Here is a 15,728-nt window from a genome sequence, read left to right as displayed (position 1 = left end):
TTTAATCTTACATCTTTGAGTCACAGCTTTATATATACTTCTGGTTTAAACTTATTGGACAAACTTTTGAACTTTAATTGTCTTATACTTAAAAATATGCTCAGTTTTCCATTTCTACCACATTGCCTGCAGGGCTTTTCCGTTAGCATGCAAGTCCTTATGAAAGTTTGACTTCTTATTCCTGTACGCGAGTCCTCGTGTGGCTATACGCACTAAAACACAACAAAATCCACGATTCTTTAAAAAGAAAACAAAAATGAAGATAATATTCCTTATGTTAAAAAAAGAATAGATCTTTTTTCATTGTTCAAGGAAAATGTATTTATAAATGACATAAAATTCAAAAGTGACAGTTAGAATGGGGCAGCAAAAGGCTACAATACAACAGTGGTATTTTACTGGACACTAATGCCCTATGTCTGCCACCATAGGGTTTTCTTAATTACATTAACCAAATGTGTTCTGCAGTGTGTGCAATCTCATGGTTAACTGAACACCCCTGTAGCTGCCCCCCCTCCTGTCCCCTCCCTGTTCCACAGTGAAATATTCATGTTGAAAGCCACTCTTCCCATCCACTCTCTCCTTCCTCGGCGTTCGTGCCTGCAGTTGCTCATCCAGGCTGCTATTGTTCGAAAGTAACCTCCAGCTTGTACGCCCCAAAAGGTGTACAAGCTCCAGTCTGACCACAAAGATCCTAAATGGTTTTAGTCTTGATCTTGTTGAACTATTCAACCTCAAACAAACTATCACATACGTCTGCATTATTTCTGACATGAGATGTCAGCTTTTTTCACTCAGTATTTTTGTACATTTTCCAATTAAATATATATATTTTTGCTATACTTTGAAGCAAAATATCATTAGAAAAATAACCGTTGTGTTTCTTTTTGTCAGCACCCCACACTGATTCAAATTGACCAGGCAGACCTAATTTAAATACATGAAGTATGCATTAATTGAATAAAGAGGCTAGTTAGCCCCAGGGTCTCTTTATAATCATAAACTAGGGTGTACTATTTATGCAAAACAGCAAAGTGCCATGTGCTGGCTTATTATGCTAATGATGAATGGCAAAAAACATTTTTCTCCTACTCATGAAGGAGGATTAGACATGGCAGTGTCAGCAAGTTGTTTCCAGTGTACGGAGTGTGTTACTCCGTATTACAGAATGTTGAGATGTGGCAGGGTAATGTGATTCTTCTCAAAGTCTTTGTGAAGCCTCAGTATGAACACTCCACCTCCGTATGCAAACTCTTGTAAAAAAAAAAAATGACACAGAAAACAAGGACTTGATGCTAAAGTATGCACTCTTTCACCCTTGAGGTATTGCCTCTATGAACTGTGCATCACTGTTGCTAGATATGCAGCTCCAGTAGGGGGTGCTAAAGCTCACCTCCTCATTGTTATGAAAGATTTAGTGCATTTCATTTTCACTGATGCTCCACTGAGGATCTTGCATTGTGTGAATAACATGTACACACATATGAACAAATGTGCTGTATCTGAAACCAATTATGCCTGTTGTATTTTTTCTCAGCATAAACACTCTTCAAAAGAATTTTTTTTCAAGATGGAAGTTGTGAAAGCTGTAAAAACCTGGTAAATGCTTGTAACCCAACAACAAAAATAAAAGTCACAATCCTTTCCTAAAAAAAAAAATAAAAAAATAAAAACACTATCATAGAGGACAGTAGACATAAAGATCTTCTCAAACTTCCTAATTCACTGTCAGCTTCTAAAAACATTTCTTGAATTATGGTCTGCATTGAGCAGCTGTTCATCATTTAGGTGGTTGGTGGTACAATCCCCAGGCCCGGCAGTTATTGTGCTCTCAGGAAAGACGACCAACCTTACATTGCCTCCAAATATCAGAAGTTGTTGCTATTATGTAATAGTAATGTAAAAGGTTCCTGACTCCCCTGTTGTACTCTAGTCGAGTTAACGGTGTCAGTATCAACATGTTCTAAAAATCTTTGATATAATTTTTCTTTTGTTTCCAGTTATCCTTTTATATGAATTAGAATCACACACATAAACAGAATACTGTGCACACGTCCAATTTGTATTTTTAATAATAGTCATTTAAATAATCTTAATATTTATAAGAATTTGAAATAAGACTAGTTTACACACAAGTTATAGCCTTTGAGGAGATACATTCATTTGTTGGATTCTGACTCAAATGTTTTTTTTATTAAGCACAAGATCAAATAATTATATTCACCAAGATACTGTTGTTTAGTTTTTTATTTTCTTCCATGCAAAATGTTTCCAGCTATGATTTATGTAGACTTCTGTGATTAATTTCGCACAGCAGAAATGATGTTATCAGTTGAGTGATTCATAGACTTTCCTGTTCCCTAATGCTATCAAGGACTTTTTTAAAACAAACTGATAGAAGTTGTGAAGGACATGTAAGATGTGCTACACCACAAAGGACAGCTGTGTTAAAGGCATCTTCCGACCACAACAGCACATGTGACACGTCTCAAGGGAACTATAAGCTATCTTTGCTTTCAGGAAGCTTAAAGATTTAGGAAGACGCACAAGAAAACGCTGAAAATACACACACGGCCTCAGACTACAAGATTTTTTGGTTTGCCTTCGGTGATCGTTTACAAGTTGAGAAGAGGAAGTTTGTCAGCTAAGTAAAATAATATTCTTTGTCAAGCTTGGCCAAGTGGATTCCTGTCACAAAACAACACAAAAAATGCACATTGCTGGAAAATTCTGTTTGCCAACACCTAAAGTTTTTTTTTCTTAAGTATACTTAAGTATTAGACCAGAGGTGGACAAACTTTTTGACTTGTTGGCCACAAACGGTTCTAAAATTTGACAGAAGGGCTGAATGATTTGGTAATTCACCTCATAAGAGAAATTACTAACATGGAATCTGGACAAAAGCATCCTTTAATTTTGATTAAAAATAGACATTACAGAACATTTTTGAGTTTTTATTTCAAAACTTTGACTTTTGTTTTAATTTTAGTGTCAATTGCATCAATGGGCTGATGTCTCTTAGGGAAAAAAACGCAATCTTAGCTGATGATCGGAAAAATTCCTGTCTCACTCAACAAGACACCCATGTGGCAGCCGTGGTGCAGCTGTAGGGCGGCCGAACTCTGATCGGAAGATTGCAGGTTCAATCCCTGCCTTGCCTGCTCACTTGTCGAAGTATCCTTGGGCAAGTCACTGAAGCCCACCTTGCATCTGGTGGAAGGTTGGCACCAGTGTTTGGCAGTGGAGCCACATCCTTCCATGTGTGTGTGAATGGGTCAATGGGACTGTGACTGTAAAGTGATTTAGGCCTTTGAGGAAGGTAGAAAAGCACTATTCAAGCATTTACCACATAAATGCTAGAATAACAACAAATCTTCCAACACCATGAATGCAGAATAACTTTTTGCACCTAGCTTAAAGTCAATGTATCTATATTTGCACAATTTACTGGGACACAGATGCATTACAAGGAAAATAAAACATTAATTGGGACTATCAAAATAATTTGTTCTAGATTGAATAGTCTAATAGACCTTGGGCTGTAGTTTATTGCCAGTTCCTGTTATAGACCATGTACGTGGAGTGCAGGAAGTATACTAACTAAAAACTTTCTAAGACTAAATTGGAACATTTTTGATTTACAATATATCGATAGTAGGCCAATATAAAAAGTATACTCCAAGTATACTAATTCACTTTTAGCATAGACTAAGTACACTTAAATAGACTACTTTGTGCTGGTGTCAGGCATCAACAGCTCACTGCAGTTATAATCATTATAATGCATTAAAAAAGGAGAGGTTTCAACACATGCACTACTCTTATAATTGTGTGCAAAATCTGAATTTGTGCACAAATCTTGACTGAAGCATTGCGTTCTCCCTAAATGGAGTTTTGAACGATTCGTTCACGACTCGCACATCACTAGTGTATGAACACACACGAAAGTCCTTCACAGTCTCGTAATAATCTCGAATACTTATTAGGACCTTCAACCTTGCTGCTGCTGTTTTCCCTCACAAGCGTTCACTTGCAACGTGGCGCCTGAAACCCTCTCCTGTTTCGAACGTCTTGCGGACCAATCAGATTCTTCCTTACATTGGCGGGAGCCGTCAAACGGACATTCTGATTGGCTGCGCGCCATGAAACCGGAAGTCCCGGCCTGATTGCGTCCCTTCCCTTAGGAAAGAGGACAGGATTTTCCCAAAGTGGGTTTGAAAGGACTGGAGGGAGAGCTGTGAACCTGTCTGCAGAAGGAAGTGATATTAAACGTGTAGTTTGTGAGTCCTTCTCCCGTTCGAGAAGATTTAAAGTTTACAGGAGAGTAACTGCTCCTCCGTTTGGCTACTTTAGCATCACGGTTGTAGAGAGGAGCTCTGGTTCGGCCTCAGAGGAGTCTTCATCCGCCCAGAGACTGATGGCTGGCTTCAGCTTGTCGTGCGTTGTGCTTCTTTGTGCGGTTGTGGCGCAGGCAAAGCCGACGATACGAAAAGAGCGGGTTATTCGCGACCCAGAACTGAGCAGGCAAGCCCACGAAGACAACAAGAGTTTCCAGTACGACCATGAGGCCTTTCTGGGTAAAGAGGACGCGAAAACCTTCGACCAGCTCACGCCTGAGGAGAGCAGGGACAGACTTGGGTAAGACAAAAAATAAACAAAACAAAACCTCTGCAGCTCTGAGATATGAGCTGACTTTCATACATTAGCAGAAAAAGACGCCGCAGGCTGTGTTGAGTCTTTGTTTTATCAAACACACTTCCTTTGGAGTGTTGCGTGTCACTGCTGAGGTTATGAAAATTTGAACAACACGAGCACATGTGCTTTTGGAAGATGTACATGCCAGCAAATCTGTTAACTCCATTCACACGCTCGCACTCTCCAAAGGGGTTAATTGCCTTGCAGAAATTCTAAATAGCTATTTAAAAAGCTGCAGGTAAAGTGTTCTCCTGTCACCATCACATTGTCAGCTTTTTTCCTCCTCTTCCCACTGAGTACTTTCTCCCTCCACCTCTGCATTGGTGACATGTTGGCAGAGTCATCCACTGGCTGGGGAGGCTCCCCTTCCTGTGGTGTGAACAGTGGGAGGACCCCCGCAGCATCACAACGTGGCAACCCCAAGTCTAAGATTATACCATAGCTGCAGAGCAAATTTAACTGAATTGGGTTTTCTCGCTCCTCCCTCTGGAGTGATTGTGGTAAAAGTGTTTGGCCCTCACTTCCATAGCTGTACTGACATTTACAAAATTGAAATTCTTTTTTATTGTTCGGCGATAGTTCGTCAATGAATGTATATTTTTGTTTTCTGCCTCTCCTTAGGAAAATCGTAGACCGAATAGACGGCGACGGAGACGGTTACATCACCACAGCCGAACTCAAAGACTGGATCAAACGAGTCCAGAAGCGTTACGTGTATGAAAACGTGGCGAAGGTGTGGACAGATTATGACCTGAACAAGGACAACCGAATCTCGTGGGATGAATACAAGCAAGCCACTTATGGATACTATCTCGGTACGAGGTGCCTTCTCCTTGTTCAATAGCGAAGCTTATCGAAAATGTTTTCTAACCCTGTTGTTTATTCATTTATTTTTTTAATTTTAGCTAACCCTGAGGAGTTTCAGGATGACAAAGACCAATTCAGCTTCAAGAAGATGCTTCCTCGAGATGAGAGGAGATTTAAAGCAGCTGATCTGAATGGTGACATGGCAGCAGACAAGGAGGAGTTCACCTCCTTCCTCCACCCGGAGGAGTTCGATCACATGAAGGATATTGTGGTTCAGGTGAGCCCCCCTGGAATCAAAGTGTGCAAAGCTGCAGCAAATTAATGGGAGATCTTATTGCCTAACATCAGGATTGTGTCATTTTCTGTTCAATCTGCAATTTGAATGACTTTCTAATGAAATTTTAAAACACTGACATGATTGAGCCCCTGAATTCCTCTTTTTTTTTATTCTGGAACATGTCTGAGGGAATGAGCAGGCCGTCCCAGTTCCGAGTCAATTTTAAAATATAAATTTGGCTTCGTAGAACAGTGACATAGTAAATGTTACCAGTGATGCACCATTCTTCATAAAAGTTGTACCACCCATTTGACCGAGTTAATTTTTAATCTGGTTTTTATCACGCTGCTGAATGTTACCAGAACAAGCACCAGCCATCACCGATGGAGATTGAAGCTGGTGAAAGATTAGAGACCTTTCATCTAAACCTTAGAGCCAATGCAGTCTTTAATGGTGAAACATTAGGAGGACGTACAGCGACACAAAGAACACGGTGTTGAGCTTGTTCTGCAGTTTCAGGGTGGAATTAAAAGTTCCCCCTTTAAGTGCTAAATACTCGCCCAGGCACTCATTCGTAACAGTATGCTCTGTTGAAACGTCTGCTTTACATTTGTTTCCACTCTCTGCTCCCAGGGTCCTCTTTACTGAGCACTTCTATGATAAGAGAGCGGCATTGTTTAACACCATCACAGCATTTGCGAGCTGGTAATAGTATATTTGAACAACCTGTGCTTTTCTGATGCACGCTGCTTTATGGAAATTTGAGTCCTAAAGTTTTTCTGCTTTCAGAAAGTATTTCACTTCCACTTATACCAATAAATGTTATACACAGAATTTATAGATCTGCTCCGATCATCTTCTGATCTGTTGTAAAAGCGTTCCCAGTGATCTTTTAAATATGATTTTTTTAAAAATGATTCACAACAATTTGTATGAAGAAATACTCAGAAATACAATTTTGAGCTTCGTTTTCTTTATAAATGAACCCCATCTTCAAAAAAAATGCCACAAGAACATGTTAAAAACACCAGAACCACAATTTTCCTTGAAGTAGGTCTTTAAAGTCCCACTCTAACTATATATTTTCTATTGTAAAATCGTTCCCTGTGGTCTTTTAATTGCTATGGAGTTTTTAACCAGAAATCATAAAGCCCTTTTTAAAGACACATTTTCTGTACAGTGGCAGTAGCTTATTAGAAATACATTTCTGGTTTGTGTGTGGGACTGTTGGCGCAGAGATCTTTAAAGTTTCTCTTTCCTACAAAACCTAGTGAAGTGACTGTCATTATCAGGCTTCTGCAGAGCCAGTGGAAAACTAATGAGCTGTAGTTAGATGTGCGTGAACAGGTGAAAAAGTCAAATGTGCAGAAGCAGCAGTTTTACATAAAAGATGCTCAACTCCTTGTGTTTCTGGAGTCTTTAGTGTGAGGATTGGATGTCATTCAGCCTCTGGCGTGAAGAAAAGCTGAATGTTTGTGGGTTAAATGGTTTAATGTCACCCCAGTTTGCCTTTTTGAAATGATACAGCATCCAGCCAAAAGAAATGTGCTCTGCTGTGATTCTTTGTTTCAGCCGCCACCTGGTCGTCTCCTCTGACCACCTCAGTAAACAGAATGAGCAGGTTTTCTCTCAGCAGTAAAGATTTCTTTCTTACCAGAGATCTCAGACACATTCCTGGGTCAGGATTCACTCTCTGGTTTGTCCTGTTAAGGTTCCTGTTGGAAAGACGGACTGTTTTCATACGGATTGACTATTGACGAGTCACTAAAGTCACATGAGCTGCATCAATACTTGATGTTGTCAAAGAAGGAATATTTGACCCGGAAATTGAGGAATTACTTTTCAACATTTTATCAGCAAACTTTATAAAGTTAATAGCAAAAAAATATTATAGTTTTTTTTTGCAACCATTCAATATGGACTTTAAATACATTGATTTAACAATCAACTTTTCATTGATTTAATTCTAAATTAATGAAATTCTGAATTGTTGATAAATTTAAGGAGTCGTGACTCAATAGATTTAGAAAGTTTAAAACTTATTTTTACTTACAATTTTAATATTGAGTAAGTGCCTATAGAAAAATGTTTAAATACACATTATTGTTAATTTACAGTAGTTTTGATAAAATATGGCTGTTAAATATTCAAAGGGATTGACAAAAATGAATTTTTATTTAGAACCAAAATGAATCTCATATTGATAAAGTAGTTATTTTACATGTTTTTTTGCAATATTCATGAAAATTTGCACAAGTAATAATAAGCTTGCACGCTATACCTTTAATTAAGTCACAAATTGGAATGAGGGAAAAGCACCAAATTCCATTTACTAAAAAAAAAGTGTAAATCATCTCTAAATGCACAGAGTTAGGCTGTCAGTGGCTACATTGTAATTGCAGTTTTAGGCTGCCAGCTTGGATGTAAGCTGAACTCAAATGTTCATTCACTTGAGCAGCCTGAGGCAGCGTTATCTAACAGAACTGCTACTCACAGCAGAAGCTCTACTACACTTGACCCTTGTTTCCCGTTAATGACGACATTAACTTGTTGTGGATGCAGGAAACGCTGGAGGACATCGACAAGAACGGCGATGGGCACGTGGATGAGGATGAGTACATTGGTAAGTTAGATCATTTTAAGAAAATTAATTTAAATGACAAAGATCAGATACTTTGCATGCAACTTTTAGGCCATCTGTTGGGTATCATTCTACCATAACATGGGATTAGAAGAAATGACGTTCGGGGAATTTTTTTTTCCTTTTTTTTTTTTAAGAGATGTTGGGAGACAGGAACAACTATTAGCTATTATGTTGATTTTTAAGGTTTTTTTTGGATTATAATATTTATTGGAATTAAACAGTTACTCTAAAACAGCAGAAACATTGATATATTGTTTTATTGGTGTCCCATTATAAATGTTTTTTTTTTCTTCATTTGTTCTGGTTAAGCTGACATGTTTTCACATGAGGAGGGCGGTCCAGAACCAGACTGGGTAAAAACTGAGCGGGAGCAGTTTTCAGACTTCCGGGACCTAAACAAGGATGGAAAAATGGATAAGGATGAAATCCGCCACTGGATCATGCCTCAAGACTATGACCATGCCCAGGCAGAGGCCCGACATCTAGTGTATGAATCCGACCAGGATAAGGTCTGTTTGGATCTGTTTCTGTTGTTTGTGTCTATAAAGTCTTTCTTAAAATATTTTCTCTGCATATCTGATTAATTTAGATACTTTGTGTTTACCTTTTGGATACTTATCTTAACTTGCGGCTCTCTTTTCCTCCTATTCAGGACCAGAAGCTGACCAAAGAGGAGATTCTTGAGAACTGGAACATGTTTGTAGGAAGTCAGGCCACCAACTATGGAGAGGATCTCACCAGGAGCCACGATGAGCTCTAAAGTGTCTTGAGCACAAGGAGGATTTTTGATCATGAATCACAGACTTTTGCTCCCATCGAGGCTCATATCAGTCCATCCTTCCCACTTGTGGGAATCTCAAACTGATGCTGTGTGTACAGATTGATCAGACTGATAAGAGTCAGTGAACCACACTAACGTGAGAGGTCTGTTTCATTCTTGATTTAGTTTCTGACATTCAGGAGCAAAGTCAGAGCCAGAGGACTTCCTCAGCATCAAGTTGTGCCTTCCAGCCTCGTCACAGCAGTCCTCACTGCCTTAGAGATCTGCATAGATGGTCTGAATCTGTCACTTTCAGGTACAGGAAGAGTTTGTGATAGAAATGCTAATGTGAAAACCTGTTTTAAAGCATAAAGTATGGTTCTATTTATTAAGCCGTTTTCTTTAAAAGTTAGTTTAAGAGCTATAGTTTTTTGTTAAATACAGTGTTTGTTTACACTTTCATAAATCTGTTTACTTTTTAAAAATGCTTTAACATATTAGCTAACTTGTTATGTGGCATGGGGTTTTTGCACACATCTGATTTTGATTTAGCCTGTGAACAACCTTTTTCTGCCTTTTTTAAGTTGTATTTATTTGTGTCCTTTCTGCATGTTCTTGTTAAATAGTAAAATTAAACTTTTTCTTTCCTTTCACCATATAAGTTAGAAATTTCTTTACTTGCTATTGTTTATTTTTTTAATGGTCCAATGTAGAAAAACAACGCAGTGCTAGTTGCTTGGTTTCATCCTGTGTTTAATATAATAAGTGTTTTAGATGCTCTTGCCTTTCTGCTTTGTGAATGTGGATTTTAGCTCATTTTTGCTCATTTTGTTCAAACAATAGTTCAATGAATGCATAGAATAAATCAAGAGGACTAAATTGTCATATCATGTTCCATGGCTTGTGATTGTTGTCTTAGTTTTTTTTGGTTAACGCTCCTTTTTTGTGACACGAACATGACCACAAACTTTAATAAAATAAGAGGTACCTTGTACTGCAGGATTTACCGTCTCAACACTTATTTTTCAGATTACCATAAATGTGATGGAGTTTATTAAAAGCCAAAGAAATAGGTCGATCAAAACTGATTATTAACTTTCATTGTTGAAAATTTGTTTCCAAAAACTAAGCCACTGCTTTGACCAGTCTTGTTTAGTGATGTAGTTCAGCACAAGAAAATGTGTCAGCCTTTCTAAGGTAACTAGACATTGGGAACTGTCTATTATTATCCACCTAGAGAAGAAGTAGAACAGGAGAAGGAAAGAATTCTGCCATATTCCAGCACATAAGCCTTTGCCAAGGTCAAAAATGGAATTTCATGTGAGAGATACCTCTAGTTTCTTGATCCAATTACTGGGGTAAGAGTTTGGAGAAAGTCTGCAAAGCAGCTCTAAAGCATTCAAAGTAGTGAGTTTGCTTTTAAATGATTAGGCCTAAAAGTCAAAGAGCTTAAAGACCATCAAGCTGCCTGAGCAGGTCCATAAGGAGTTACACAGAACGCTTTCAGAACCAGGGGCCTTAATGACCAGAATCTTTGGCAAACCCTTCACCAAAGAAGTGTTCAGAGATAGAGTTCACTATTATTAGAAATGATAATGGATTGGTTGGAGATTTTTTTGTTAAACTGAGTGTACAAGTAGGAACATGTTCATCCACATATACTCTTGTCCTAGTTCAATATTATCTTGGAGCCCATGCTAGTTTTTCACAACTGGTTTAGAGACAATAGAGTCCTAGCAACAGTACTATCATACCTGCTTGAAGGGCCAGAAATACAATTAACATTCTTCCTCTGCCATTAACTGTAATGTCTTAGTGCACAAAAAATGTTCAGATTATGACTCTAAAAAATAAACTTTGATTATTAAGTACGTATTGACCAGATAGCAACCAAATTCTGGAAACTTCAAACAATTGGCTAAGTGTCTTTGCCATGAAAATTACTTGGTAAATGTACCAGTAGTTTTTGTCCAAATTTGAGCAATAAAGGTACAGTGTATCTGCCAGCTCTATGCCAACTGATACATTTAGGGATATAAGTTTTTAAACACCTTTCTATTTTCCAAATTCTCCCTCTTAGAAATTGTGGAGGGGTCATAAATGATTGTTTTTGGAGGGTGTCCACTGTGAGAGATATAATCTAAAAAAAATTAAAATCACATTGCATTTTTAAAATTTATTTATTTTCATGCTACAGTTGCAAATAAGCATTTGAACACCTGAGAAAATCAATGTTAGTATTTGGTACAATAGCTTTTGTTTGCAACTATATTAGACAAACATTTCCTGTAGTTGTTCACCATGTTTGCACACACTGCAAAAGGGATTTTGCCCCACTCCTCCACGCAGATCTTCTCTAGATCAGTCATTATCCTGGGCTGTCAATGAGATACCCTACCTCCAAAGATTTTCTATGTGGTTTAGGTCTGGCCACTCCAGAACCTTGATATGCTTCTTATGGGCCACTCCTTACTACTATGTCTTCATTCATTCGTTCGTTCATTCATCTTGGTTGTGTGCTTTGGGGTATTGTCTTGTTGGAAGATCCACTCACGACCCATCTTCAGTGTTCTAACTGAGGGAAGGAGGTTGTTCCCCAAAATCTTTCAATACCCCGGTCATTTACTCCTTAATACAGTGCGGTTGTCCCATGTGCAAAAAAAACACCCCCATAATATGATGCTATCACCTCCATGCTCACAGAGGTGAGGGTGTTCTTGGAATGGTAGTCATTCTTCTTCCTCCAAACAAGGCAAGTGACTTTATATCAGCTGTATTATTAGGCATATTAGTGTAACTTTATATGATCTTTTTCTTTAAAAAGCTAAACAGACTTGGCAAAGTTAGCTAATCTCCTATTTTCATTTGAAAAATATCCTTTCATGCCACATTGAATGCTCCAGACAGAAACTATGGCTCTTCGAAACATTAGTCTTCACTGGACTCCTGGCTAACTGAACATAAAGAAATCTGTATTCGGTTAACACTTCTCCAAACTCCATGCAGATTCCAAACACAGCAGAGATGGAGTTAAGCTGACTTGTTGTTGCTGCTGGCTGTTGCAGTAAAACTCTCAGATGTAACTGAGAAAGCAGCTCTGCCACCCAGTCTGTCCCCTCTGCCTGCTCATGTGGAACATATGGATATATGTGTGCCAGTTAGCAAGACAAGTCAAGCGGGACCAATGCGATAAAGCTCATTAGGAACAAACGACAAGCATGTATGTGTAGACTGTCCTATACTGTTATCACATGGAAACCTTCTTTAAAATTTCTCTAAGACCAGAAGCCAAAAGTGCAAAAAAGTCGTTTTTCTTCTTAACTTGTAATGCTTACAGAAGTTACTCTTGACGGTAATTGTACAGGCTTTGAAAAAGAGCAGTGACTTTAAAACGTCATTACAACTGTTAACCAGACTCTGGCATTGCTTTGCGTTTACATTGTCATCTCAAAATGCAAATTTATTCCTAATTTTTTTGTCTATCTAAAAAATGCTCCAGGTCTGATGACCGTCTACAGATGAGGTGTCGTCCATAGTGACATTAGCTATTTTTGGTCTTGTTGGATAATATAATGGGTGCTCTGTTGCCTCACTTGAGAATGCGGGGTCAGTCTTTTGTCATTCATTTGAATAATTGGGAGCCTTATAATACTAAGTCCCTGACTGCACTTCCTCTAGAGAGCATATGAGCTTTGTCATGTGTCGTGGTGCATCTATGTGTCATGGACAATGTGTGAGTGAAGGTGGATGAGTATTAGTGGCCCACAGAGATGTAAATGAACCAAATTTGTGTTTGCCTGCAGTGGGTGGGGGCACACAAACTTGCTGCCCAATGGCTATGTTTAGCAGTCTTCCCCTCGTGTTTATGCGGGGGACCTAATCATTCACACTGGGGGAGTGTGTACACTGTAATGCCTTCGGACGGCTTTCATATGAGTGTCTGCATCGATCAGCCCATCTCCTCTGATAATAATGAGCCCTCCAGCTGAGGACAGACAGTGGGAGAGTAAGCTCATAAAGTGTGGAGCGAAACAAGCATCCAGAAAGAATTTCATTTACTCTCGTCTACCAACAACCTCCTTCGTATTCTGTCCTTCTGTTTCCTCATCAGTAATTAACAACAGCAAAACTCATTTCACTGCAGCGATTAAACAGTCAGCGCAAAAACACATAACAGTCCACTCAATTTGCCGCCCTTCTTGGCATTCCTGTCTTTTCTGTTAAATCTGTGGTGCCCTCGTTTTGTAATGTAACTTTGATAAATCTTTTTCTGTTGATTGTTTGTTTTCTGTTATATTTGAGTTCTTTATGCATTTCTAATCCTATTTTTTCCCCATAAATGTAATAAAAACTCTTCTTTATTTGTTGCTGAGCTTTTTGAATGACGATATTATACAGACTAACATGACCGATGGAGTTGCATGCTGCGTTTTGTGCTTCTCATCGAGGACTGATTGCTAATGTATTGCTGAAATGGCAATAGGAAGCACAAATTAAAACCCTCAGAGGAGTTTTTATTCCTGATATAGATTTTTTTTTTTAATGAAGAACTTGTAAAATGAAGAAAACAGAAACAGAGGTTTTCTGGGGGTGATATTACAGTGCTACAAGTGCAAAGTAATATTTCCATCAGATTCAGGTAATTTTTTTTCCCAACTGTGAGGTTCCACCTGCTAACCTTTGAGTGTTTGTTCCATAAACACAAGCTCACAAAATTTGGTTCCTCTACTCACAACAGGATGTGACTCCTCCTAGTGGTGGCGAATGAGAATTAAATACTCACCTTTCTATCTTTTTAAGATGTGCACATGTGTGCTCATCTATCATCATGAGTTTTTATGCACCATCAACACAATGTAGATAAGAAATCGTCCCTTAATGACTACACAATTAGAGAGTGGGCTATAAAGAGCTGTAGATTTGAATTTAAGAACCGTGAACTTAGTGAGTTAGTAACTAATTGTGAGTGCCTTTTGAGAAATGGGAACCCTTTGAACTGAGGTCATGGGATGACTCAAAATCAGTTTCAAACAGCTTTAGTCACCCATTCATTCTGACAGGCCGCTGCATATTTTAGGTGATTTAAACCGCAATAAACTTTTCCTCTTTTAATTAAAAGATGGGCAGAGTTACCCACGGTTGTCTCGCAGTCCACAACACCGCAGTGGAGACGGTGCTGTCCCAGTGAGACTTGATGTCTTTGGACAAAACGGCTCTTTCGCTCCATTTATCACGCGTATCTCCTTCTATCTCAGCATCCCTCTCACCCATGTTTTCCAGCATCTGGATACCTCTGGGAAGGAGGCGAGGAGTGGGGAGAGGAAGCCTTTCCCATCCTACCGATCCCCAGGGAGCTTGGGTCGGTTTATGATCTTGTACCTCACATGATTGAAAACATCTAATCCTGTTAGGAATTAATATCATTCCACGAAATAAAGGAGACAGAAGAAAAAAAACAAAGGGAGGAGAAAAGATAATATGTCTGAGGATGGAGGGTGTTTGCCAGCCCACATGCGCCTTTTAGGTTAAGACTATGCGTGCATGTGCGTGTTTATGTTTCTGCGTCTGTGTACCCTCATGGGAACTCTGCGTCTGCTGCCTTCATATCTGACGGCCTCCTCTCAAGGTGTTTTCCCCTCTCGGTCTTTCTGGATCTGCGCCGTCTCCACTTTGCGAGTGAGAAAATTCACCCCTTCCAGGCTCCATCTGAGCTCCAGGCCCCCAAGGCTTCTGCATTCCCAAAGCCCCCGCACACTGGAGCCCCGCAGGCCTCCTGCTGCACCACAGGGAATACCCCCAAGAACCCCAAGGCCCCTCAGACTGCAAAGCAGCAGCTCTGCACAAGAGAGCTAGCCTGAGGGGAGGATGAATACTGTCGGGGAATAGAACTACAAGCATGCTTCAATTCACATCCAAACAGCCCCTGACAGCGCCTCCTGTTGGCACAGCATTGTTTTTGCATGTGGGCCCCTAGTTTATCTGTGATGTTTGCTCCCTGGGGCCTCGACCTTGTTAACAATCCCTTGGGGCTCATAGAGGTCGGTGTGTGTGTGCTATATGGGCAGTGACCTTTCAGCTCCCAGAGGTTGAAGAATGTCTTTTTCTCCTTAAGAATCAGAACGGGAGCTAGATGCACTGTGACTATGATGGAATGAAATGACAAAGATTTCATTAAATACCAAAAAATAACTTATATTCCAGAAAATATGCTTTTTTTTTGTTAATATCCCTTAAAGAGAAAAGAAATTGCATGTAAATTCAATGATATATCTTGTTTTTCTTTTTGGATATGGATGCTTGTGAGCCTGCTGTCCTACAGATGTCTTGGGCTATGCATTACCAGGTGTATGTCACCTGAGATTACCCATGCTGACACCCCTTACAGGCAAACAGCCAGTAGTACAGCTGAGAGGGCATCTGGTGGCGTGTGTGCATGCACCTACCCCCTGTGTGTTTGTGCTTTAAGGTGAGAGGTAATATTGATGGGATGGAAATCTTTTCTCCAAATATTTTCTCAGAAATAGTTTTTCTTAAAAAAAAAAAAA

At 39.3% G+C, this 15,728-nt stretch overlaps 1 protein-coding gene across 1 annotated transcript; it reads left to right on the top strand.

The window, feature by feature from the left end:
- The first annotated feature begins 4,135 nt into the window (after nt 1-4,135).
- Nucleotides 4,136-10,185, top strand: rcn1 (reticulocalbin 1, EF-hand calcium binding domain). The gene is made up of 6 exons (XM_024296155.2): nt 4,136-4,638; nt 5,317-5,510; nt 5,601-5,779; nt 8,342-8,402; nt 8,733-8,932; nt 9,076-10,185. The coding sequence occupies exons 1-6, from the start codon at nt 4,418-4,420 to the stop codon at nt 9,181-9,183; spliced, it is 963 nt and encodes a 320-aa protein (XP_024151923.1). The 5' UTR covers nt 4,136-4,417; the 3' UTR covers nt 9,184-10,185.
- The last annotated feature ends 5,543 nt before the right edge of the window (nt 10,186-15,728 follow it).

This window comes from Oryzias melastigma, linkage group LG3, assembly GCF_002922805.2.
Source record: "Oryzias melastigma strain HK-1 linkage group LG3, ASM292280v2, whole genome shotgun sequence".
In the NCBI taxonomy this organism is placed as follows: domain Eukaryota; kingdom Metazoa; phylum Chordata; class Actinopteri; order Beloniformes; family Adrianichthyidae; genus Oryzias; species Oryzias melastigma.
This window is presented reverse-complemented; position numbering and strand designations above follow the sequence as displayed.